The sequence below is a fragment of the Mustela erminea genome, chromosome 6 (genome assembly GCF_009829155.1).
Source record: "Mustela erminea isolate mMusErm1 chromosome 6, mMusErm1.Pri, whole genome shotgun sequence".
Taxonomy (NCBI): domain Eukaryota; kingdom Metazoa; phylum Chordata; class Mammalia; order Carnivora; family Mustelidae; genus Mustela; species Mustela erminea.
In genome coordinates this window covers 24,633,314-24,659,996 of record NC_045619.1, presented here as the reverse complement: position 1 = coordinate 24,659,996, position 26,683 = coordinate 24,633,314, and the positions used below count along the sequence as shown (strand labels likewise).

General features: G+C 38.7%; 3 protein-coding genes across 5 annotated transcripts in view; 2 read left to right on the top strand and 1 right to left on the bottom strand.

Annotated features, from left to right (window-relative positions):
- Positions 1-3,446: 3,446 nt before the first annotated feature.
- LOC116592999 (non-histone chromosomal protein HMG-17-like) lies at positions 3,447-4,080 on the top strand. Its single transcript, XM_032346749.1, has one exon. It carries the CDS (start codon positions 3,649-3,651, stop codon positions 4,033-4,035), a length of 387 nt encoding a protein of 128 aa, XP_032202640.1. The 5' UTR covers positions 3,447-3,648; the 3' UTR covers positions 4,036-4,080.
- Positions 4,081-8,845: 4,765 nt separating this feature from the next.
- Positions 8,846-15,791, top strand: SNRPF (small nuclear ribonucleoprotein polypeptide F). Its single transcript, XM_032346751.1, has 4 exons — positions 8,846-8,988; positions 10,839-10,964; positions 14,995-15,059; positions 15,660-15,791. Exons 1-4 carry the CDS (start codon positions 8,986-8,988, stop codon positions 15,724-15,726), a joined length of 261 nt encoding a protein of 86 aa, XP_032202642.1. The 5' UTR covers positions 8,846-8,985; the 3' UTR covers positions 15,727-15,791.
- An 88-nt stretch (positions 15,792-15,879) lies between these two features.
- CCDC38 (coiled-coil domain containing 38) overlaps positions 15,880-26,683 on the bottom strand; it is a 48,087-nt gene continuing 37,283 nt past the window's right edge. Inside the window, exons 14-17 of one of the 3 annotated variants that reach the window (XM_032346736.1) lie at positions 22,862-23,047; positions 21,665-21,870; positions 19,625-19,718; positions 15,880-16,933 (exon numbers count right to left, since the gene is read on the bottom strand). In XM_032346736.1, the coding sequence (XP_032202627.1) occupies positions 16,820-16,933; positions 19,625-19,718; positions 21,665-21,870; positions 22,862-23,047 (600 nt within the window). In that variant the 3' untranslated portion in view covers positions 15,880-16,819. Of the gene's footprint in view, positions 16,934-19,624; positions 19,719-21,664; positions 21,871-22,861; positions 23,048-26,683 lie in introns of those variants that run through there. The other 2 variants (XM_032346738.1, XM_032346739.1) reach the window with 2 other exon arrangements.

The following is a 26,683-nucleotide window of genomic DNA, read 5'->3' as shown; positions in this document are numbered from 1 at the left end:
TATAAACCACAGTTGCTCCAATCCACTGATTTTCAACAGGGGGCAGTTATGCCCCCTGGAGGACATTGGGCAATGTCTGGAGACATTTTTGGTTGTCACAACTTGGGGAAGAGAGGGAGTGCAGGGTAGCAACTGGCATCTAGCTGGTAGAGGCCAGGGATGCCACTACAATACATACATCCTACAATACAGGGACAGGCCTCACAACAAGAATAGTCTGGCCCAAAATGTCAGTAGTACCAAAGGTTGAAAACCCTGGTCTAGTCTAACCCCTTCATTGTACAAATGAAGAAAATGAGACCCAGGATTGTTAAATGACTCTACCTTTTATTTCAAAATATTTAGTTTAATTTTTTTTTAAATTTTATTTATTTTATTTGACAGAGAGAGAGATCACAAGTAGGCAGAGAGGCAGGCAGAGACAGAGGGGGAAGCAGGCTCCCCGCTGAGCAGAGAGCCCGATGCGGGGCTCGATCCCAGGACCCCGAGATCACGACCCGAGCCGAAGGCAGCAGCTCAACCCACTGAGCCACCCAGGCGCCCCTTTAGTTTAATTTTTTATTAGGCAATACATTCAAGGATTCCAAAAATAGAATGTATGTAAATGTATCCAGGACTCAAACAGACATTTCTCCAAAGATATACAAGTGGTCAGTAATGACATGAAAAGATGCTCAACATCATTAGTCATTAGGGAAATGTATATCAAAAATTACAATGAGAAGGTTTTTAAAAATTGTTAGGCTATCAATAATTTTTAAATGGAAAATAACAAATGTTTGTGAGAATGTGGAGAAATCTGGACACTTGTACATTGCTAGTGGAAATGTAAAATGTGCAGGCATTGGAAAATAGATGAGTAGTACTCCAAAAAGTTAAGCATAGAATTACCATATGACCCAACAATTCTATTTGTATGCATATATCTAAAAGAACTTGAAAATAGGTACTCAAATAAATACTTGTCATGGATGTTCATAACAGCATTATACACGGTAGCCAAAAAGTGGAAAAAACTCAAATATCCACCAGCAGATGCATGGATAAATAAACTGAGATATGTCCATGCATAGACACACACACACACACACACACACACACACACACACACACACACACACGATGTTACTCAGCTATTAAAAGGAATCAACTGCTGCTACACGCTACAATGTGCATGAACTTTGAAAATATTATATGAAGTGAAAGAAGCCAGAGACAAAAGGTCACATCTTATCCCATTTACATGAAACATCCAAACTAGGTAAATGCATAGAGACAGAAAGCAGATTGGTGGTTGCCAGCAGTTGCAGGGGAGGGGGAAAGAGGAGGTGACTTCTCAAAAGGTACAGGATTTTCTTTTGAGATAATAAACATGTTTTGGAACCAGACAGAGATGTGGTTGCAACAAGATTATGAATATACTAAATTCCATTGAACTGTATACTTTAATAATTTCATATTACATGAGTTTCATAATAAAAAGTTTAAAAAAGGTATATCGTGAAAAGCTTATATTTGGTCCACTTTCGGCCCAGTTCCTACCACACCTACCCACAGGTAGCCAGTGCTCTTAGTATCTGAGGAATCCTCCAATAGACTGATGCATAAAGAAACAAATGGGTAGATTGTTATCTCCTCTTTTTTTTCATACACGGGTAGCACGTTATGTAAATTATTCTGTGCCAGGCTTTTCTCAGTAACTTACTTGAGCGATCATCTGAGACATGGACACTCTTGAACATCACAGGCCAGTTAACTAGTGAAATGTTCGTTAATCTGGTTCATCTGATATTTCCTGATTATTAGATTCAGATTATGTGGTTTTGGTAGGAATACCACAGAAGTGTGTCTTTTCAGCTACATCTTAGCAAGTGGCACACTATTTTGATTTGTCCCATTGCTAACAGTGGTCATTTAATCATTGGATTAAGGTGGTACCTGCCAGGCTTTTTCACTATAAAGCTATTTTTCCCCACTGTATAATCAGTTAGCCATCAATCACGTAACATGTGCTATTAAATCTACTACAACAGTGTATTTGATGACAGCTTCTATCTTATATATTGCCCTTTTTAAAATTACCTTTTTTTACTAACATATGTATCATCTATTTCAGGGGTACAGGTCTGTGAATCATCGGTCTTATACAATTCACAGCGCTCCCTATAGCACATGCCCTCCCCAGTGTCCATCCTCCAGCCAACACCACCCCTCTCACCCCCTTCCTCCCAGCAACCCTCAGTTTGTTTCCTGAGATTGAGTCTCTTATAATTTGTCTCCCTCTCTGGTTTCATCCTGTTTCATTTTCCCCCTCCCTTCCCCAATGATCCTCTGTCTTGTTTCTCAAATTCCTCACATCAGAGAGATCATATAATTGTCTTTCTCTGATTGACTTATTTCACTTATCAAAATAGCCTCTAGTTCCATCCACATCCTTATAAATTATATTACCCTTTTTAATATAACATGTATATGAATAAATTTTTTCGTATGAATCAATTGTGTGTGTCAACTCAGATTTCCTCAGTCTCATCTGTCTCGGGGGTCCTGCCTCTGCAAGGACTACTTCCTGAGGTCCTAGGTTCCTCCACCTGAGGCTGACTGCCTAGGTTCCTCCCACCACACTAAGCTGTAAAGCCTGGGAGCAGATTTCCTCACCTATGCAAAGCCAGGAGATAGGACAGAACCAGTAAGGAAATTCCCTCTCCATACCTAGGAACCCTTTTCGGGACTGTTCCAATGCATAATATTTCAATAAACCTGTCCAGAGACATCCCACATGGCTGACCAACTGATTATTTCTGTGAAGGAGCTGTAAGCAGCTCAATAATGTGAAACCTAGTATTTGCTTCTCATTCTTCCCAGTCTTACCTTTTGGTTTCACGCGTACTGCCCTGGGATTGTGCCTGCCAATAAAACATTCACTTTTAAATTTTGCCCTGGGGTCCATGTACAGGGATCACGGACTTGACACTATGGGAGAAATTTCTCTTCTATCAGACTAAATAGAAACAACTGTGTTTTCCCTGAATAACTTTTTTAAAAAAATTATAGAAATTGGATCATGTAACCAATCATATTTCCCTTTGCTAGGACTCCAAAAGTTTAGAGAGAAATGTGCAGCCCATCTCTGCCCAGTGCCTAAGGCAATATGGTGTAGGTGTCTGCATGCTAATCTTATATCTGGTTGTATATTTTCTTCATCCTTCCTTACTCCATTATTTCTTTTTGTGTGTGTGTGTGTGTGTGTGTTTATATATAAGAAACTTAAAATCATTTGTAAAATATCCAGAAGATAAAGAATGTAGCTAAGAATAATAACAAAAGCACAAGATGAGAGACAGAGGCTATTCTGGGGCTCTCTCTAAATCATGGTATGACCATGTTTTCATCATCTACAAAATTTTAGGTTTAGACTAGGTATCTCTAGGTTCTGTCCTAAGTTCAAAATTCAATGATGCGGGACAGCTGGGTGGCTTAGTCAGTTACGTGTCTGCCTCTGGGAATAGTGTGAAGAAGAGGCAAGAACAACATGCCCCACAAGCACCCCACCCCCCCCCCCCCCCCCCCCCCGCCAACCGACGGCGAGAAGGCCACGCCCCCCTGTATCCCCGCCACCAGCGCTTACATCCCACCGCAGCTGCCACCATGCCCAAGAGAAAGGCTGAAGGGGATGCTAAAGGAGATAAAGCCATGGTGAAGGATGAGCCACCCAGAAGATCTGCAGGGTTATCTGCTAAATCTGCCCCTCCACAGCCAGAGCCCAAGCCTAAGCAGGCCCCTGCAAAGAAGGGAAAGAAGGTACGCAAAGGGAAAAAGGGGAAAGCTGCTGCTGGCAAGGATGGGAAAAACCCTGCAGAAAATGGAGTCGCCAAAGCAGACCGGGCACAGAAAGCTGAAGGTACTGGAGAGGCCAAACGAAGTGTGTGCATGTTAGATGACTGTGCACATCTGGTGACCGTACAGTTGGAAATACTATTTTTTATCAAGTTTTATAAAAATGCAGAATTTTGTTTTACTTTTTTTTTTTTTTAAGCTTTATACTGTTGTTTTGGGGGAAGGGCATATGTCACAAATAGAATATCTCCGAAGCTAGAATGACACAAGGGGGGAATACCTTTCCTTTCTAGTTTTGAGAAACTTCCTCTTGGCTCCCAAGGGATTTCTTGACATTGACACACATGAGCCGTCTTGGCACAAACCCCTGGGGGGTGTGGGAAAACTAAAACTCATTTTTTTATGTCCTTTTCCTCCTCTCTGCCTTCAACATAGACTTGACTCCCTTAAATCTAGAGACCTGTGGGAACCTGTCCCCTAAGACATGGTTCCCAGTATGTCAGGCAATCTGGACTTTACAGTGTCACCACTGAGATGGTGTCCCTCAAAAGAGTTCCCTTTTGGAGGACATTGGGAGATAGAGAGGAGAAGTGAGTTGGGGGACACTGGAGGGGGAGACAAACCATGAGAAGTCTCTCATGGTGGACTCTGAGAAACAAACTGAGGGTTTTGGAGGGGAGAGGGGGTTGGGGTTGTGTGAGCCTGGTGATGGGTATTCAGGAGGGCATGTATTGCATGGAGCACTCGTGTGGTGCATAAACAATGAATGCTGGGACACTGAAAAGAAATAAAATAAAATGGAAAAAAAAAAAAGAGTTCCTTTTTCACCTCTTGGATCTTCAGATGGATAATTCTGCCATTTTCATTTCATTTCCTGAAAGGGTCAGCTTGTGAAAAGTTGTTAAACAACATGCTAAATATGAACTGTCAGTCCTCACTCTAAACTTTCCCTCTTCAGAGCATCACATGAAGACTTCATTGGGTTTTACAGTGGCTTTCTGATTTTGGTAATCCATTCGACAAGGGAGTTGGAAAGTTATTGTATAATGTTGATCATCTACCCATGTCCTGCCTGAAATACCATGATTGTATATGAAAAGTATCTTTAATAAAGTTGGATACAATTTGGCTTGGGGAAAAAAAAAAGTGTCTGCGTCTGGCTCAGGTCATGATCCCAGGGTCTGGGGATAGATTTCCACATTGGGCTCCCTGCTCAGTGGGGAGCCTGCTTCTGCCTCTGCCTCTGCTCCTTTCCCTTCTGTGCGCTCTCTCTCAAATAAGCAAAATCTTAAAATAAAATAAAATAAAATAAAATAAAATAAAATAAAAAAGGCCTCGGCTTCTGCTCCTTTCTCTTCTGTGCACTCTCTCTCAAATAAGCAAAATCTTAAAAAAAAAAAAACCTTAAAATTTAATGATTCATCAATGCCAACTAAAGAACTGGAGCACACTTGACTCCTAATCACAACACCAGGTTTCCCTCGAAATATGATTCTCTCTCTATAATGATATAAAGAATATGGCCTTGCACCACCAGAAAGACTTGGATTCTAATCTAGGTTTAGTGGTTATGTGATCAAGGAAGTGAATATATTTTGAGCATTAAATTCTTCCCTAGACAAAACACACCTTTCAAGTTTGACATAGCATGTGTAAAGCTTCCACCAGACCAAGGCCCTCAAATCTTGCCTCCCTCCCCACACTCCTACCCTTTTCCGCCTCACCCCTTTACATCTACTTTGGCCATAACTGATTGTGACCATAATCATGGGAAAGCAAAATGTTAAGATTATGGGAATAAAGAAAATAAAAGGAAGAGCTCGTCAATTTCGTAAGTAACTTTCTAAACGATCCCACTTCGTCTTGCACTTATGTTTATATTTCTATGTTTTCTACATATTTGACATATATTTCTATGGATTTGATATAAATTGTATATATCTATGTATTTATTTGTACTCAAACACATTTTAGGGACAGGCGTCATTGTGTCAAGGAAAAATCTTAGGTTTTGTAGACATTTCACCTTCTACGTGGCCCTTAGCAAAATACATAACATTCCTGAATCTGTCTCTTCATCTCTAAATTGTGGCTAATTATACCTACCTGGAAGTGTTGTATTAAATAAATTATATGATATATCCTAGCATAACACAGCAGGCACTCAATATGTATTGGTTCCCTTCTTCTCAAAGAGGTTTCAAGTTCCATGAGGCAGAGATCACATGTTCATTTTATTCATCTTAATAAATATTTCTTGGTCACTAAACAAATTACTTTTTAAATGTTTATTTACCACCAGAATTTCTGGGTTATATGTTGTAGAACCCAGGCCTTAACAACCTGTTCACCCTAATTAGTAATTAGGGACTGTTTTCTCAGAATGTGCTCAAAATGTATTCTATCTCATCTTCAAAAAACGTAGACCCGTGATTCCACCATATTAGAGGCAATTAGTCTGATGGCTATTCTGTTGAGCTATATGCTAACCTGGCAATATATACTTTTAAAATAATTATGCCTTTTAGCCTAGACATTTTACTTCTTTGGATTTATTGTAAAGAATTAGAGATATACTCAAAGACTCATGTTCAAAAGTATGTTTAAAACACATTTGTTTAGGGGCACCTGGGTGGCTCAGTTGTTAAGTGTCTGCCTTCAGCTAAGGTCATGGGATCAAGCTCCCTGCCCAGTGGGAAGCCTGCTTCTCCCTCTCCCGCTCCCGCTCCCCCTGCTTGTGTTCCCTCTCTCGTTGTGTCTCTGCCAAATAAATAAAATCTTAAAACGAAACAAAATACACTGTTTATAATGGGGTAAATGGGAACAATAGAATGATTAATACACTAGCACACACACACACATATATATATATAATAGCAATTATGCGTAATAGATGTTACACTACTTTTTTTTTTTTTAAAGATTTTATTTATTTATTTGACAGAGAGAAATCACAAGTAGATGGAGAGGCAGGCAGAGAGCGAGAGAGAGGGAAGCAGGCTCCCTGCCGAGCAGAGAGCCCGATGCGGGACTCGATCCCAGGACCCTGGGATCATGACCTGAGCCCAAGGCAGGGGCTTAATCCACTGAGCCACACAGGCACCCTTAGAAGAATATTTAATTACCTGAGCATTTGCTCAATATACAGGTGAAAAAAACAAGCTAAAAACTCTATGTAGATATCTTTTTTTTTTAAGTGCATATGTTACAATAAATAGTGCACTAAAAAGTGAAGTTGTTTTCTTTGGTGATATTAGTTATTTTTGTTTGTTTTAGAACTTCCTGTATTTCCAAATTCTCACAAAAATGTACATATGGTTTTTAAAATTCAAAAAGTACTAATGGCCTTATGCCCACTTTATTTTAAAAAAGGTAAACTTAATGTTTAACATGAGGATAAAAACCAACTTTAGGGTCACTTGGGTGGCTCAGGCAGTTTTGCATCTGACTTGATCTTGGCTCAGGTCATGATCTCAGGGTTCTGAGTTCAAGGCCTGAATTGGGCGAGGAGTCTACTTAAAAAACACAAACAACCAACAACAACTTTAAACACAGCTATGTTTACAAAGGTTATGGTAATACTTTGTTTCACTTCACTGAGAAAACAGTTTTGGTTTTTTTTAAAATCACACTTTTAAAGCGTATGTTGAGCTTTTGAAAGGTAACTTTATGAAATAGAAAAAGCAGAGTTTTCAGAGTAAAAGCCAGCTACGTAGCCCTTGTCAAGTTACCTGTTGAGCCATTTTCCTCATCTCTAAAATGGGAGCATAACACCGGCTGTATAGTAAGACTTCCATTATAGCAACTGAAGGAGGCTGGCAAATAATAGGAACGCAAAGTCTGTACAAAGGCTAAATGTTCATTAAGGGATGGTCAAACAAAGGGAAAACCCACTGAACTTTGGGGTAAATAATTCCAACTGTTCGGCATAAATTACACTAAAAATTACTGTATTTTGTCAGTATTCTCCACCATCTTCAAGGACATTAAAATGACAGTAAACATTCACTAGCTCTTAAGTCCCAACCTCTTTCACATTAGTTCTCACAAACCCTAGAAGAGTACCGGTTTTGAGGCCATTTGTAGCTAAGTAAACAAAGGTCGTAAGGAGGAGACCAAGGCCTTAGTTTAAAAACTAACCAGCACCATCCCTAAGTGATGGACAGAGGTTCTGAACTCAAGCTGCCTCCAAAGTCTTACCCACGACTCCTTAATGCCTCCATATATAACATTCAAACCTCAATTCCAAATCCATTTTCTTAGGGCCGCAAAACCAAAACGGAAACAAAAATAAAACCCAGCACTTCTCAAAGTGCTTATTCTCCAAGAACTGCCTTTAGCATTTCCGATCAGAGCTGAAATGAGATTCTGATTAATACCGTTGATTAAATCCTTCAAACCCGAAGGATTAAAGACACCAACGGGTCCCTGGTGGCAACGTAAAAGAAACAGATCTGCAGGGAGACCACCACACTATATTCTAGAATCAATTTGATCTCATCTGAACCACATTCTGTACTTGACTTTCTCTGGTGTGTTTCACCTCTAGTCTAGTCCTGCTTCTCCCCCTTCCTTTAAAGTGGGTTGAAATAAGCGTTACAAAATAGAGAAGGGGACTGTGGATTAGGAGCCCCCAAATCACAGAATCTGTGGGAAAGTGAGCAAGAGCCAAGAATCCGTCCTCAGAGGTGTAAAATGAGAAGAAACCCCTATTAGCTAGGCAGGCAAGAAATCACATCTGCTCTGTACAGAGCACACGGCCGAACCCTCCAGGCAGCTGAGCAGACATGGACAAGAAACCCGGACCGGCTCCCTGCATTTGCAGCCTACCCGGGACCCCTTACCGCAAGCCCTGCTACTGAAGTTTCCCACAGGGCTGTGCGCCGCGCAGAAGGCTCGAACGACAGTGCTACCGCTGGTTGCCAGGAGACACTACTCAGCCATCTCCTCCAATCAGGACGCGTCTCTCTGTGCCCAATCACAGAAGCTGAGAGATCTGTAGTCGGAGGTGAAAGGTTACGCTGCTGTTTGGCGGCCATTTCTCTGGAAGCTCAGCGATTCGCGCCCGGCGGGGGTTACTCCAGTCACGAGGGACGGACTACACCTGGGTCGGCGGCGAGTTACCTGCAATATTTGCTTGCAGTCGCGATGGTAAGGAGGAAGAAGGGAGAGCGAGAGAGAACGGTGGCCAGCTTGCCGGGCCTGGTGGTTGATTCGCGCGTTTCCCATTCATCCGCGTGAGGAGCCGCGCACCCGGTCCCCAGCCCCGTTCTCCCTGCTCTGGGGATTCGAGGCGCGCGCTCTCTCTCTCTGATGCCCTTCCCCTAAGTGCCCGGCCCCTTCCCCTCTTCTTTTGAATGTGAGCCTGAGGTATCCTTGCTGCTTGAAACCGCAGGGTCAGTTTAAAGATGAAGCGGTTTTCAGGTTTCACTTATCACGCCCAGAATTGGCTTTCTTTCGTTTCATCATGTTGGGATTCTTGGCCCCGCAGCCCTTTGGAATACAGAGCGGAAGCACTGGAGCATTTATTTGTTCGTTGACCGCATATTTCCTGCTACCTACCAGATGCTGTTGTAGGCGTCAGAATATGCGGTGAAAAGTACTGACGTGGACCCCGCTCGAGATTTACTCCGTCGGGTATGAAAGACAGGTTCTGTCTTTCTAAATAGTATCAACATGTAATTGCAAATAATGTGAAGTGCTAAGAAGAGAGCAGACGGGATGCTATGAAGATGCGCGATGGTACATTGGAAGAGTGGTCAGGGATGGGATCCAGACACCTACGTGATAGGAAATACGAAAGCCAGCTCCTTAAAGAGCAAGAGGAAGAGTGTACAAAGGACGGGGAACATGAGCATAGGCCCCAAGGCCAGAAAGAAAGCTTGACCAGTTGGAGGAATTGAGAGAAAGCCATTAAGCTTGCAAGAACAGTGGTTATGAGATAGGGTCGGGCAGATCTTTTAGGTCATGTCAGGAGGTCTGGATTTTACAGTTGAAAGCCATCGAGGCATTTTAAGCAGAGATATCCCATGGTAAAAATACTTGCCGTGTGCCTAAGTTGGAGAAAGACCAGTAAAACCTGAAGTTAGGAAGTCATTGCAGTAGCTCCCATGTTCTTTGACATCACTCTGAATATGCTTATCTAAAGAACTTTAGTAGTCAAGTTTCTTGGTTCTTTTCTTTCTTTGGGCTGATGGGTGAGCAGATGAGGGAAGGAAAAGTCTGAATTCACTGGGGGATACTCCTACTGGTTTGCTGAATAAACAAACGTTAAATGATTGCCCATATGTATAGGCAGCTTTGCTAAGTCAAATAAGACCCACCAGACCAAGCGCCTGAAATTCAAGCGAAAGCTGGCAAATGTCATCGGCTCCCTCCTTCCCTCTGTAGCCTCATATGTGGACTATGACATCTGTGAATTGTTCTGTACGTCTGTGAGATCGCCTTGTTGCTTTACCCTTCCATCCTTTTACATAGGTAGCCTCTTCTACCTATTAACAGCCCTTTTCCCCTCTGGAAATAGCTTTCATCCTTTAAAATGGAGGCATTCCTTATTTTGGGCAACCTCTCCTTTTGACTCTGGATTGATTTGGTACCTTTAGACATAGCATATCTCCTCTTACTACATTGCAATGTAATGTCTGTTTTGTATGTGTTTTGCCTCTCTTCCTCCTGTGAGCTTGAGGACAAGGAGTGTAATCTGCATTTTTTTCCCCACTGCTTTTACTTTTGTTTCTTTATAGCCTGAAACAATGAGTAATGTATAGTAGGTGTTCATTGTTTAAGTGAATGCAGAATGAAATTCCCTAACTGGGTATTTAAATTTCTCTTATGCTTTTCAACAAATAGAAGCGAAAATTATGTAGTAAAGTGCCAGTGAGTCCAGAGCTTGCTTTATTTGGATACCATAAAATATTGGTGATTTGGTAGAGGGAAGTAGGTAAAGAAAACTGAGCTAAGGAAAAGTAATTGATTGAGTCTTGTTTTTGTTCTTTGTTCAGAGTTTGCCTCTCAATCCCAAACCTTTCCTGAATGGATTAACAGGAAAGCCAGTAATGGTGAAACTTAAGTGGGGAATGGAGTACAAAGGCTACCTGGTATCTGTAGATGGCTATATGAACATGCAGGTAAGCTAAAGCTATAAGAATCATTAAATTGTATTTATTTTGCTTTACCTTAACTCCTCAAAGGTTTATTGTGATTTATAAGAATGCAATCAACCAAACCAACAGACATAAAACAAAATTCAGAAATAAAGTCAAGTTCAGGGAGGATGTTATATCTATGATAAACTGTGTGTGAAACCTGTAAAACCAAAATTCGGCCACAGAATTGACTTCTAGTGGTTAAAATAAAAAGAACTCAAATATTGGGAGTCATGGTGGCATAAGGGAAACACAAATGAGGTTTTTGTTTTGCTTTCTTGCAGAAAAGGCAAAACACTCCCAACATTTAGCTCTGAAATTTTTCTTTTTTATTTTTTTAATGAAAGAAATTTTTCAAGTGAATTTCTTGAGTCTTTTAATGAATGCTAAAGACATAATATCAAAGTAATTCAGTAAAAGGATTTCTTGAAGAAGTGGACAGGCCAAACCAAAGGAACTGTGACTGAATGTCTGTTAAGCAAGCTTCTATAAATGTTTAGGCTGGGTGTTGTTGTTTTTGTTTTTAAGGATTTATTTATTTGGGGGGGGGCGTGGGGACCAGGTAGAGGGAAGAGAGAATCTCAAGTGGACTCCCTGCTGAGCTTTGAGCCCAACATGCAGCTCCATCTCATGACCCTGAGATTGTGACCTGAGCTGAAATCAAGAGTCAGATGCTTAATTGAGTGAGCCACCCAGGCACCCCTTGTTTTGTTTTTGTAATTGTGGTAAAATGTATCTAACATAAAATTTACCACTTTTACCCGTTTTCTTTCTTTTTTTGAAGATTTTACTTATTTATTTGACAGATCACAAGTAGGCAGAGAGGCGGGCAGAGAGGAAGCAGGCTCCTCACTGAGCAGAGAGCCCGATGCGGGGCTCAACCCCAGGACCCTGAGATCATGACCTGAGCCAAAGGCAGAGGCTTTAACCCACTGAGCCACCCAGGCGCCCCGCTTTGACCCATTTTCAAGTGTAGAACTCAGTGACATTAAGCGCATTCACATTATTGTGCATCTATCGCCATTACCAATTTCTGAAACTCTTATATTGTCCCTAACTGAAACTGTACCCATTAAAGAGTAACTCCTCTTTCGCCTGTTCCCTGGTAAATGTTATTCTTTCTGTTCTGTTCTAGCTCATATAAGTGGAATCTTACAGTATTTGTCCTTTTGTGTCTGACTTATTTCATTTAGCATAATATTTTTAAGGTTCAGCCATGTTGTAGCATGTATCAGAATGACTGAAATAATATTCCATTTATGTATATACCACATTTTAATCCATTCGTCTGTTGATAGACATTTGAATTGTTTTCTACCTTCTGGCTGTTGTGAATAATGCAATGAACATGGGTGTACAAATCCCTATTAGAGATTCTGCTTTCACTTCTTTTGGATATATATCCAGAAGTGGAATTGCTAGATTATACATTAATTAAGTTTTTGAGGGACTGCCATACTGTTTTCTTTCTTTCTTTCTTTCTTTCTTTTTTTATTTGAGAGAGAGAATGAGAGAGAGCGCATAAGAAGGGGAAGGGTTAGTGGGAGAAGCTGGCTCCCTGCTGAGCACGGAGCCCAATCCGGCAGGATCGAGTCCGGTCCCAGGACTCCAGGATCATGACCTGAGCCTAAGGCAGTAGCTCAACCAACTGAGCCACCCAGGCGCCCTGCCAGACTGTTTTTTCTAGCAGTTGTATCATTTTACATTGCACTAGCAAAGCATACAGGTTCCAGTTTCTTCACATTGTCACCGATACCTGTTATTTTCAGTTTCTTTGATAATAGGCATCCTCGTGAGTATAAAATATCTCATGGTTTTTATTTGCATTAATTCAATGATTAGTGATACTGCGATTTTTGTGTGTTTATTGGCCATTTATTTATATATATTTGTGTGTGTGTATGTGTATATATATATATTTTTTTTTTTTTTTGGAGAAATGCCTGTTTATGTGCTTTGCTCATTTAAAAACTGGGGTGTTTTGGGGTGCCTGGGTGGCTCTGTGGGTTAAGCCTCTGCCTTCGGCTTAGGTCATGATCTCAGGGTCCTGGGATTGAGCCCTGCATCAGTCTCTCTGGTCAGGAGGGAGCCTGCTTCCCCCCTTCTCTCTCTGCCTGCCTCTCTGCCTACTTGTGATCTCTGTCTGTCAAATAAATAAATAAAATCTTAAAGAAAAACAAAACTGGGGTGTTTTTCTTAATTGTAGTAGTTTCCAGCCAGGTTTTCGATGAAGGAATTTGAAGTTTTATTTTCCTGAAGCATAGGTATTTATGTGACTGATTGATGGCAGATGGATTTTAAAGGTTACTTAGATGGGTAGTCAGTCCAAGCATGACTCCCAAGTATTTCATAGTGGAGTACTTGTAGGAAAAGTACTAATAGAGGCACTTGTAGGCAGAAAGCTGAGATTTTCCTTAATTTAAGAGGTTACTATTTGAACAGATGATGCTTAGGTCCCCAAAGTTCTTACAGAGCATGGTTTTGGCCTGGAAGATTCCTCAAGTAGGAATCATATATGAAGTCCATAGAAAGATCTGAGGAGTATATTGTTCTGCTCAGTTCCAGACTTAGTGGTGGTGATTATACAACTTTATGAATATATTAAAAACCACTGACCTGTACACTGTAAAAATGAATTTTATGCTATGGGAATTATATCTCAATGAAAGAAGAAAATACCCACTGAATATTTGATTTTAGAAGTAATGTAGTTCTGTTGAGCTGCTAGAGTTATGAAATGTATCTGAGTAGCCACATTAATGATGTTTTTAATTTGTTTATTCAGCAAACATTAAGAGCTCATGTGCTTGGCTCTGTGTATATAGCAGTGAACAAAACTAAGTCACTACTTTGGAGGAGTTTGTGTTGTAGTGGTGGCAGATGGCAATGTAATGCGATATCAGGTAATGATAGACACTATTGAGAAAAAGAAAGCAAAAACGGGGGGTAGTGACAAGAGTGTGCCGTGTTAGATAGGATAGCCAGGGAAAGGTTCTCTGAGGGAATGAATTTAAGCAGAGAAAGGATTGAGTGTGCAACTGAAGAGAGTATCAAAGGAAGAGCCTCTCAGTTTAAGGGAGCAGTAAGTACATTGGCCTTGGGGTAGGAACTTGCTTGGTGTATTCAAGGCATGGCAAGAAGGCCAAAGCAGAGGTGACAGGGTAGCTCAGTTGGTTAAGTGTTTGCCTTCGGTTCAGGTTAAGGCAGCGATCCAAGGGCCCTGGGACTGAGCCCTGCGCCAGAGCAGGGAGTCTGCTTCTCCCTCTCCTCCCCACTTGTGCTGTCTGTCTTAAATAGATAAATAAAATTTAAAAAAAAAAAAAAAAAAGGCTGAAGCAAAATGACTTAGGGGAAAAATGATAAAAAGGCTGGAAAGGTAGACATAGAGAGCCTTTTAAGTGATTGTGGTTTTTAAAATAACAAAGTTTATTACTTATATATGGAAGGAAACCTAAACATTTTGTTGTAAAATTAGTTTCCTGAAATAACTATAAAGGTAACTCTGAATTGTTTAACTTTCTCTTAACTTATTTTGATCTGTTAGCACATAATTTTAAAAAATTACTATTCAGTTCTTTGGTTTGGGTCTTGACTAATATAAGAGTATTTGATATTTTAGCTGTAGATTTTGTGCTCTGAATTTTGTAACTTTTTGCAACTGAATTTTTGGAAAGCTTTAAAATCATAACTTATTCATAAATTGGAGACTGTCTTCTTTAATATACTGTTTTAATGTCTAATAGAAATGTTACATAACAGAGATTTTAAAAATTATGTTGAAACAAGCTTTATTATATATTCTACATCCATCAGTGTTGTCTTTACAGAATGTTTATATAAAACCCAAAGGTACTGCAGTAGTAAAAGCTAATCTTATCAATTATAGATAATTATTGGTATAGAAAGGTCTCAGTTAATAAGTTCTTTCACCAGTATTACCTAATAATTTTTTAGGTAGTGCTGTACTATTTTCCTCCTGTGTTATACTAATATATTTTCTTTTGATTTAAAGCTTGCAAACACAGAAGAATACATAGATGGAGCATTGTCTGGACATTTGGGTGAAGTTTTAATAAGGTAACAAAACAGCAGTAGTATATATAAGGAGTGACTAGAGAGCATTAGAAATACCTGTTTAAATAGACTAGTGCCTCAGTTTCAGAATTACTTTGTTTAAATCACTAGTAATTTAACATATTCTACAATTAGACTTAAAGAATTTTGAAATCCTTAAATTTGTCCAAGAAAATGGAAATTTTTTGGAGTTATTCATCCGTAAGGTTTTTCTAGTGATGATATTAAACTTTCTAGCTCTTAGCTGTAACCTTTTTCAGTGGTTTTAGTTGCAAGAGCTTGGTTTTGAATTTTACTTGGCTCTGCCTGGAGTTAGAGATTTTTATTTTATTCATTTTCTTGAACTAGAGTCACATTTTCAAATTTGGGTCATTCCTTTTAGAAGATCATAAAGATACTATTTTGTAACATCCACTGTGTGAATAAGTGCCAAGTGCTTTTTAACAAATCAATGGTAAAAACATTTTTAAAAAAGAAAGAAATGATAACAGTGTAAATTTAGCATTCAGTATTTTTGTAACCAAAAATATCTAGCAATAGTAATTCAGATCTTAATGTGGTTTCCAGTTGGAACAACAAAATGGATTGTTTTTCTGTTTACAGGTGTAATAATGTCCTTTATATCAGGGGTGTTGAAGAAGAAGAAGAAGATGGGGAAATGAGAGAATAGCATCTTTTGTGGGGAACTTTTTTTATATATATTTCTAGACAATAAACATTTTTTTTTCAACTTGACTCATGAACTATTCATATTCAGATATTTAAATGTAGAGCTCAAATGTTGAAACAATTGAAAGATTATTCAGAATTAATACTTTAAGAGCCACTCAGCTTCATTCAAATTGGTTTTCTTTTGTAAGCTCAGTACTCTCTTTTTTTCTACAGGGAAAATTTTTTTGCTTCATAAACATTTATGAAGGTGAATTTCAGTCCTTTTCTTGTAATTATATATTAACTGAGACCTTTTAAAAACAACTCTTTTAAAGTTATTTTTGAACAACTTTTGACATGCATAAAGTTAATATTTTCTTAGAATTAATATATACTGTTTTATTTTACATAGTCAACAAATTACATGTTAATTCTGTCAGTATAATCTAAGTAATGTACATGTTATAGCTAAAATTGAAACATCACCTGAAAATTAAAATGATTGTGGATATAGAGCACAGTAGAAACTGTGAATTGATATTTAAGCTAAAAGCATATGGTTTGTTCACTTGCAAGAATTAAGTGTTCTGAACAGAACTCCTTAATGGGAGTTAAAAACCAGGCTCACAGTTAAATTCTGAGTATATACTAGTGGTTTTCATTTATGTTTTAGACTCCTCAAAACCATTTAGAATCATACATTGTTAAAATGTATTCTCCACAGTGATAAAATATATACTATGAACTGTGGACTGGTTAAAAACAAATTAGACCATTTAAAGTCCCCAGTTGTCCGAGAATGCCATTGTTGCACTTTAGCAGTCATTCACCACATAGTTACACCTGTAAGGTAGACTTTGGATGCGTATCCAACTGGGACAACTCAAGGATAAAAATGTTCAGCTGTATGGAATTTTACTTAGTATATGATAATAAAAGCTTTCAACAAAGGAAAATAACTCCCATTCCCAATCCTATAACCACTAGAATAAGTGTGGTCATCCTCAAATTGGTTAGGCCAGCATATGGGGCAGAATATTGCCATTAATGGAAACCAAAATCTACAAAATATGCCTAAAATATTCTGGTAATAAATGTCTTACTGCTTCTATTCAAGTGAAAAAATATTCATCCTCTAGTGATTTTGTTCTTGTATCCTTGACTAAAAGTAGTTCATGTTTGTTAGCAGATGGAGGTTTTGAGCGATAGACAAGTCGTCTTCCCAGCTGAAACAAAAGAAAAATACTTAATATTTTTTAGCATAACTATTTTCTGTTGAACCATCAGTAAAATAATAACATTAACATGATTTTTCCAAGGAATAACATGACTCAAAATAGTAAATAATCACAGTTACATAGGGATTGATGATCTAATGGGCGTCCAGCATGCTAGGTAGGGTTAAGTAACAGATAAAGGACCACAGCATGCAGGAGACAGAGCAGTTAGGTTTTATGGGAAAGTCAGGAGATTTAGTTAGTATCAAAAAGCCTATGTTTCAGATGTGGTCGACCTAGAAAAGCACCACGTTTGAGGCCAACATTTCATTTCTCAGTGCCATAGCAAAATTTCTCTTCCATTGGTTAGGATAGATCATTTTCCTCTGCTAACACCAGTTGACTGGCATTTAAAAATTCTGTTAGACAAAAACTTGAGAAAACCATGTATATCTTCAACACTAGTAATCCTGTTGGCCCTTAGATGTGTTCCCACCAGGAGAGGCTTAGGGAAAGCCCTTGATTTGTACCTATTCATTCTCTGGGGCATATGCTCAAGTTTATTATACTAATTATTTTTCTTCTTTAGTCTTCCCCCACTCCTTTATGTATTTATTTGGTTTTGCTTCTATATCTGAATTTGTTTAAAAGAAATGGATGAGAAAGTTACTCTGTTGAAAATGAGATTTTTTTTTAAAAAGATTTTATTTATTTGAGAGACAGAGAGAATGCACACAAGCAGTGGGGAGGGCAGAGGGAAAGGCAAGCTCCCTACTGAGCAGGGAGCCCAGTGTGGGACTCCGTCCCAGGACCCTGAGATCATGACCAGAGCTGAAGGCAGACGGTTAATGACTGAGCCACCCAGGTGTCCCTGAAAATGAGATTTGATGGAATATCTCCACTATGTCTCAAAAGGGTCAGTCTCACTATGTGAGACTGTACCCTGCATTGCAGAATTTGACATTCTTGGCCTTTGAGAACTAACAGTAACAGTCCTCCCCATCATTTTATTAACAGAAATGTTCTTTGGGACTGGAATCCCCAAATTTCTTCCTTAATGTCAGATTTTGTTATTTTCTCTCAATGATCTTTTGGTAATCTTTGTTATTAATACTGTCTGAGAACTTTGCCAATGATAAAGTGCCCTGACTGATAAGAACTTTTGTTAGAGGTCTTTGTACATTGTCAGCTGATCAAATGGGCATCATTTTATTCATTTTTCTTCCCATTTTAGTTTTCACTCTCATTTTTAGTCTGCTAATTCAATAAGCATTTATTGAATCACCTCTGTGTACCAGGCACTGGGGACACAAAGGTCATAAGAACTCACTCATGGTCTAGAAGGAAAGCTGGATCTATTAAAAATACATTTCGGGACACCTGGGTGGCTCAGTTGGTTAAGCAGCTGCCTTCGGCTCAGGTTATGATCCCAGCGTCCTGGGATCGAGTCCCACATCGGGCTCCTTGCTCAGCAGGGAGCCTGCTTCTCCCTCTGCCTCTGCCTCTGCCTCTGCCTGCCATTCTGTCTGCCTATGCTCGCTCTCTCCCTCTCTCTCTCTCTGATAAATAAAAAAAAAAAATCTTTAAAAAAAAAATACATTTCAATTTGGTGAACTTAGTGAATAGTAGTATGTTTACATGGAAGGGTGATGAATGGTTAATTTGCCTTTGGGAGAAAGAGGACAAGTCAGGTCTTCATAGGAAGAGCTGAACTAGAGAAGCCAGACCCTTTTTAAGTTGACATGCTATTTAAATGAAATTAAGATAATCAACACCTTTGGACATGTATATTAACAGTTACTGTATTTCAGAAACTTCTTCAAGTACTTACCTCAAAAGTTGGTTATGAGGCACACAATAAGCATTCACCATAGTTTAGCTATTACTGTGGTAAGAATCAATGTCCGTAGTAGCTTTGTAGATAACCATAAAATCAGCTTCCCCAAGTATATTTCAGACCCTAACCCAGAGGAGAGTGGCATATGGAAACACAAGGCCCTCCATACCCAGTGGGAAGTCGTGGACCCCATGTACTCAGTGACTGCCTAATCCCATGCTTCTTATTGGTTAGGTAATCTTGCAATATGAAGAACTTTGACTTCTGGTGCTGAACCTGCTGCTAAATCTAAAGCGACTCTGGGTAAATCATTTTAACATCAACTATTAATCTCATTATTTTTCACAAAGTGAGGATTAGAAGACCCTCCCAATTATATGCAGTTCTCTGGATTTGCTGTCTCCATTGTTGATTGAAAGTAGCAGAGTTCATGGCTATTACATGTAAGAAGGAGAAGATATACATAAATACATAGAATATTTCCAGAAGGATGCAGATGAAACTTTAAGATGTTGCATCCAGGGAGGGGAAAAGGATGACTTATTTCCACTAAATATTATTGTATTTTTTGATCTTTGAGCCGTATGCTTGTTATTACCTATTCAAATAATTAAAGAAAAAATTTTCTGGCTTAATGAACCAGGAGCTAAAGAACAGAGGAGAGGGGAAGAAAGTGAGACTAAAAAAAGTGAGTCTAATGGAGAACCGTAGACCCAGAAATTTGCATTATCCTCAAAGTAACAAGGAATCAGGGAGAGACCAATCAAAGCTGGATAAATTACATGAATTAGGTATTTTGTTTTTATACCACAGAAGCACTCACATATTGATAGAGCTGGACCTATTGGTAACAAAACACAAACCTTTTTCTTCGGTTGTGCTACTGCTCTTTCCAGAGCAGCTCTTAGCCTTTCCTCCTGGTGTTTTTGTTTTTCTTTCATTTTCTCTTCACGTAACCTGTCAAAAAAGGAAGACATTCTTGTAACTAAATCACAGAAAGTAAAAAAAAGACCTGTATTATTTTTGGGTAATAGACTACCTAAATATTATAAAATCTCCCTAAAAGCTCACATAATTCACCTTCACCCATGCTATGACATTTGAATATTCCAGTGAAATCTCAGCAACAGATCCCGTTTGTGTTAAAGTGGGAGAAAACTGCTTGTCACCATTTTGAAGAATTAAAATCTGCCCAGATCTTGGTCTAGAACAAGCACCTCAACAAAGCCTTCTTGTCACCCCACTTACATTTTAGCACTTTACAGTTAATGTATACAAGGCCTCTTGAATTAACACCCAGACCCCCCATTAGCCTTTTTAGTATAGTGTACAGAAAAGTGCACAAACCACAGTGTATACAGTTCAATGAGTTACCACAAAAGTGTACTTTTCCAGTTAATCTTTCTCAATGATATCCTGAAATTAAGACCAAGAAATGCTTTTTTTCTTGTTCTCTTCAGGGTTGTTGTGAGGATAAAATTAAATGACCCATGTTAACTGTCCAGGTGAATGCCTGGTGCAGAACAGACCCTCAATAAGTGATAGCTGTTTTATAGATTTACACAGTTAAAAGCATGACATTTACTGAACATTTTTTATGCAAAATTAGGTGTTATGTACTTGGGAAAAACAAAATTCTCTTTTTGATAAGAAGGATAAACAATCAGAACTAGGTTCATACATCATAACTGAAAATAAGTTGTAATTACAATTCAGTGAGAATATATTTCTGACTGCAGAAAAGATGCAAGTGCTGTTAATGTAATTGGTCATAGGTCATCTTACAGAAGGAGGCATTTTTTGTAATTTAAAAAAATTTTTGCTTTATATTTAATAAAATCCCATCAGGATCACCTTAATGTATTCTGGACTTTGTTCTGATATGGGAAAAACAATATCCCCCATATACCAACCAGTAAGCAATACAAAATATCTAACATTAATGCTTAAGATTTGAATACTTACTATGTGCCAAGCACAAACCCTATGAGATAAGTGCCATTATTACTGCCATTTTACAGATAAACTGAGACTTATGAGAGGTTATTTACCCTGCCTAAGGTCACAGAAGTTGTAAATGGCAGAACCTGCATTGAAGCCAAGCAGGTCAGCCATAGTGCTAGTCTGCCTCTTAACTTTGTTGGTTATTATTGTTATGACAGGAACAATAGTCCACCTATAAGCATTCTCTACATGCTACATTATACTAGGGATCATGTATTTGTAATTATTGCCTCAAAGGTAGTTATCCTTATTTAACTCGATATAGAAGTTTATAAATCAGTACATTCTCCTGGAAAGGCAGGTAGGCAAGGATGTGGGTATGTCGGGGTGAGGAGAGGGTGCTGTTCCAGGGTTGATAATTCTCATGAAGTTGTCTTGAGGAATGAATGAGTAAATGTGTAGATGCTGTGTGTAAGTGTTGCTAGTTATGCACTAAGAAAAACCCTCATTGCATGGCTCTTGACTTCCAAACAATTCTTTTATAAAGTCTTGCAGTGAAGGGCTCCTAATTCTACACTTTGGACCCTCCACTACAAGTACAAGAGATACCTCTTCAAAAAATAAAAGTAGTGAATACTCATTCTGAAAATCCTTTTTTTTTTTTCAAACTAAAATGACCCTTTGTCCATCTCAAACTAGATCAGTTGCCCCAGTGAACTCTTCTTCACAATGCTCATTATTGGTAATGACACATCATTTCATAAGAATATTTGACAAGTGTGTCTTCCACATTAAGTAATCGCTCTGAGAAGGCATGTCTGGGTTTGGGTCTACTGCTTCTTTATCGTGATCCTCGCCATGTAATAGGGGCTTGCTCAGTGTTGTGGAATCCCAGCAAAGATCGTTTCTCATCTCATTAAGTCGGTCACTGCACTTCTATCATAAGACATTGACTGTACTTTTGCCGCCGTTCTTTCTGTTTTATCCTCTCAATTGCCTCCACATTTTCTTTGGGCATGGATTCAATGAGATCACTCAGTTCTACCAGGCGAGACTCTACTTTTACCAGCTTTTGAACTGGGTTGAGGCTGCCAACATCAGCATCTCCAATGCAGACTCTGTATACTTGATTAATTTTTTTACTAAGAGAGTCTATCAGTTTTTCCTGAGATTGAAAAGAAAAAGGGAACAGAAAACATAACATCTCATCACCATTTTCTTGTTCATTCAATAAATGTAAAATTCCATTTTACTATCTTAACAATGAAAAGGCTCTTATATGCTACTGCATACTTCCTTTTTAAAAGAAAAACTTTAATGGGGGTTCCTGGGTGGCTCAGTCAGTTAAGGGCCTGACTTCGGCCCAGGTCATGATCTCAGAGTCCTGAGATTGAGCCCACGTGCTGCAGGGCAGGCTCCCTGCTCAACAGGAAGTCTGCTTGTCTCTCTCCTCCCTCTGCCCCGTCCCCCGCTCATGTTCTCTCTCGCTCTAATAAATAATCTTTAAATAACTTCAATATAACATAGAACGGTGAGAAAATACAGCAGCAATATAATTTATAGTCAGAATTATACTGTAGTAACATCTTGGACTATTTTCTGTTAAAGATATTGCAGTCTAGGTATAAAAAGCAATTTTAGTATGACAGTATCTTTTTGCTTGAGAGTTTTTGTGTATCTGATTCTGTGAGCATTCAGGTAGAGGCAACGTATATATACATTTTAAATCCTTTTGTTTTTTGCCAAGCTAGTGCATTTCCTTGCAACACAGCGGATGAGCTTTGGTGTTTTGTTTTGTTTTCTTTTGCACTTACTATTCTTTGCTGAAACTACAGTCATCCTGTATGAAAGCTATTTGCATACTTGCCTTATTTCCCCTTCTAGACTGTAAGCTCCCGGAGGGTAGGAGTTATTTCTTATGTTTACATTTATACCTAAAGCAGCACCTTGTTCATAACTATGCACTTAATAAATGTTTGCTGAATAAATGACTGAATGCATTCTCAGAGGAAAAAAAAAAAGTTACAAGCAAACAGATTGCCAGGCTGACCTACAAAGTCTTTCAAGGCGTTTAATTTTCACTCTTGCCATTGGAAAGCCGTTGCAGTATTCTGATCTAAGCAGACGCTTGGGCCAAACCTTGCTGATCCCTGTACCTGGCCACTGCGCCGTCTTAACTGTTGGTAGATACGCTCGAGCTGGTAGGTAACGTGTTTCGGGACCAAAAAACTCTCAGCCTCTTTCTCCACCGTGAATTTGGCATTCGCAGTTAAGAGGATCTCAATAAACTGCTGGGCAAAGTAAATCGTTCTCCAGGTAGCCTCCTGCCCCAATTCCTGCTTCTGCTCAAGAAGATGAGAATCATCATGAAGCCAACAACAAATAACACTCAAGACAGATGTGGCTCCAGGAGCCATAAGAAACCCCTCCTGGAATCACAGTCTCCTTACAGAGCCACCAACACTTAGTTACAAGTCAAGACCTATTACTAGTAGTTTACTTCCAACAGCTTGTCTTTCCCACTTCCTGATTTAACCACCTTTCTGATGGTACTGTTTACCACTAAGCACCCCCTTTCTTCTCTGACACTTATGTGTTTCCCGTTTATATTTAAAACATGCTCCTTTTTATATATCTGATAAAAACTTTGTTTACTGGAATTAAAATTCAAAACTTTAAAAAAATGGTCCTTTTAGAAAACTTGGAGAAGCACAAAGTAATATTATTAAAAGAAAAAGGCACAAGGCCTGTTTGCCATAAAACTCTTTTTTGCTCTCCCTTTCTACATAACATTTATTATATTTCCTATTTATATCAGTGTATTCCTTTTAGAAAACTTTAGAAATACAGAAAACTATAAAAGGGAAAATAAAAGCAACCTACCCATCAAGGAGAAGTGTGTATTGGGTATGTAAAAACAATTTTGCTGCAGTGGGAGTCCTATTTTTAAAAATATTTTGAACCCTGGTTCTGAGAAAAAAGCAACTTTAATAAGAATGGTTAGTAGTTAATGAAAATTTTTGAAGGAGAGCTCTTGAACACTAAAGAGCTTAAACTTGAACTTAAAAGAGTTTTACGAGTAGATGAGCAGTAGCCTTTCAGGATGTCTTTCCAGAATGCCTTTTTTTTTTTTTTTTTTTTTTTTTTTAAGTTCTCCTTGTGAAACAGGAAAGGAAGAGACAAAGATGTTTTCTTAAGATAACAAGGTAAGAACAGCAGAAGAAATAGGATTCGGGAATGAGGTTAAGGAATAAATACTCATGTATGAGAAAGATTGAGGGCCTGGCCCAACAGAGCAAAAGGGCAAAGGAAAAAGGGAGCTCATAGTACAGGCCTTCTGATGACAGAGGAGTGAAAAGTGTCCAATCTCCGGAGCTGCCACCAGATGGCAGACGCAGCCCAGAGTCCCTCAAAGGAGGGCCTGCCCGGGAGGCTGCAAAAGATGGGAGGAGCTCTCCCGCTTGGAGAGGTAGAGTGGGCCGAAATTGTAGGAGACCCGAAGCTGGGAGGAGTAAGGACTGGATGCCTTCCAACAGTGAATGGGAAGTGATCTGACCAGAGTGATGTTTAGGGAGTGATTATATCAAATTTGGATAGGAGCAGGAGCTGTCTCTGTCATTTTAAGTTTTTGTAGTTCAAGCCTGTGTGCTGACTGCAAATAACTCCCAATTGAACTAGATCAGCTCCCTGTTTGAAAGGAAGAAAGAAGAAATTAATACATCCTGCAGATTGTGCAGTAGCTTACATTCCATTTCATGTTCAATGAAAATATAACTGCTGCACCAAATAACGTGGATGAATCTCACAAATACAATTTTGAGAAAGAGAAGCCAGACATACTACATGATTCCATTTAAATAAAGTTCAAAACATGAAAGCTAATGGATGGTAAGAGAAGTCAGGATTGTGACCAATAGGATTGTGAGGGATAGCAGAGACAGGAAAGGGGGCGTGAGGGAGGCTTCTGAGGTGTGTTATAATGATCTATTCCCTAATCCAGGGTGGAGGGGTGTTACATGAGTATATTCACTGTGAGGAAATTTCTTAAGAGATAATTTATAATTAACTTATAATTTGTGTGCTTTTCAATATTACATTATATTTGAATTTTAAATTTTATTTTAAAATATTAAGGATGCCTGGGGTGGCTCTATTGGTTAAAGTGCCTGTCTTCATTAAGTGTCTCCAGGTCAAGATCCTGGAGTCCCAGGATCAGAGTCCTACATCCAGATCCTGGCTCAGCAGGAAGTCCGCTTCTCCCTCTGACCCTCCTCATCTCATGCTTCTCTTTCTCTCTCTCAGATAAGTAAAATCTTAAAAAAAAAAAAAAAAGTAAAATATTGAATCAAAAATGTTTTTAGGGATTAAGTAGTTAGTGTGGAAGTTTATAATGAATAAAATACTGATTTTATCATTACAAATCCAAAGTAACTATGATGATTTATGAATATCAAAATTAGATAAAACTGTTTACTCATAAAGGATTATGTTTTGCCCATCTGAAAGAATGGGAGTGATTCTAAGAATATTTTTCCCCTGTCAACTTTCCTGCTCTGTCCCCCCTTTCCCACACTAGCATATCACATCTCTAGGACACACTATGAATTATTAGGCCTATTTCCCCAGACTGTGCAATACTTGAATACCAAAATTATACTTGTGACCCAAATTTATCTTTTAAAAAGTGATTTTCAGATCAATTCCACCTATTGTGTTTAGGGATCCAGTTGCCTTGACATTTAAGAGTATTGAAAATGTTACTAAACTTGGATGAAGGGGGTTTGGTTGAGGGATGGTGAAACATCGCTGATATTTATCTGACATTTTTTTTTGTGTCAGTCAGCTTCAGAATTATTTAAAACAATCGAAGGGTGGAAGCACCCCAAACGTTCATCAGCAGAGAAATGGATAAACAGAATGTGGAATGTAAATACAGTAGAATATTATTCAGCCCTAAAAACAATTAAATTCTGACACATGCTACAGCATGGATGAACCTTGAAAACATGATGCTAAGTGAAAGAAGCCAGGCACAAAAGGACAACTATTGTATGATTCCATTTATGTGAAATATCTAAAAATAGGCAAATTTATAGAGACAGAAAGTAGGATAAAAATTACCAGAGGCCAGGAAGATTGTTTAATGGATACAGAGTTTCTATTTGGAATAATGAAAAATTCTGTAAATAGATGGTGATGGTTACCCAACACTGCAGATATACCTAATGTCCCTTAACTGTACACTTAGAATGGTTAAATGGTAAATTCTGTTACATATATTTTACCACACACAAGGTTTAGAAAAAGCCAGCACTGAAGGACTGAAACGTGGCTGTCATCACACTTTGTACTCTAGCAGTGCATGACCCCTTTCCCTCCTAACTCAGGATTCTTACTCTACCACCCTAGGAAATGTGTGTGTGTGAACGAGTCATAAACCCGAGTTTATGTAAAATGAGTCATGTAACCTTACCCATCCTATGGTTAGGGAGGACAGTCTTCTGAGTGAATTCCCCCAAATCTACCTCTGTTTGAAAATCAAGTTCATAACCATAAATGTTTTATTAGCCTCACAGATGAGATTTGAATTTTTATTTCATTTGAGATTTTTTTCATAGTTTATCATTGTATTGTTTTTGTTTCTCAGATTTTAAAAGAATTTATTTATTTATTTATTTATTTTCAGCATAACAGTATTCATTGTTTTTGCACCACACCCAGTGCTCCATGCAATCCGTGCCCTCTCTAATACCCACCACCTGGTTCATTTGAGATTTTTTACAAGGAAATCAATGCTAGTGGGAATTTGTTGTGGGTCTAGAAACTAATCATTCATTCAACAAACATTTATTGAGCACCTACTTTATAGGGACACTTAACATATCTAACTAGGAAGGCTCATACAGTCCCTGCCCTGAAGGGATTTGCACCCAGCTGGGAGAGATGTGCAGGTAAATAGTACATAAATGTGTGTCACA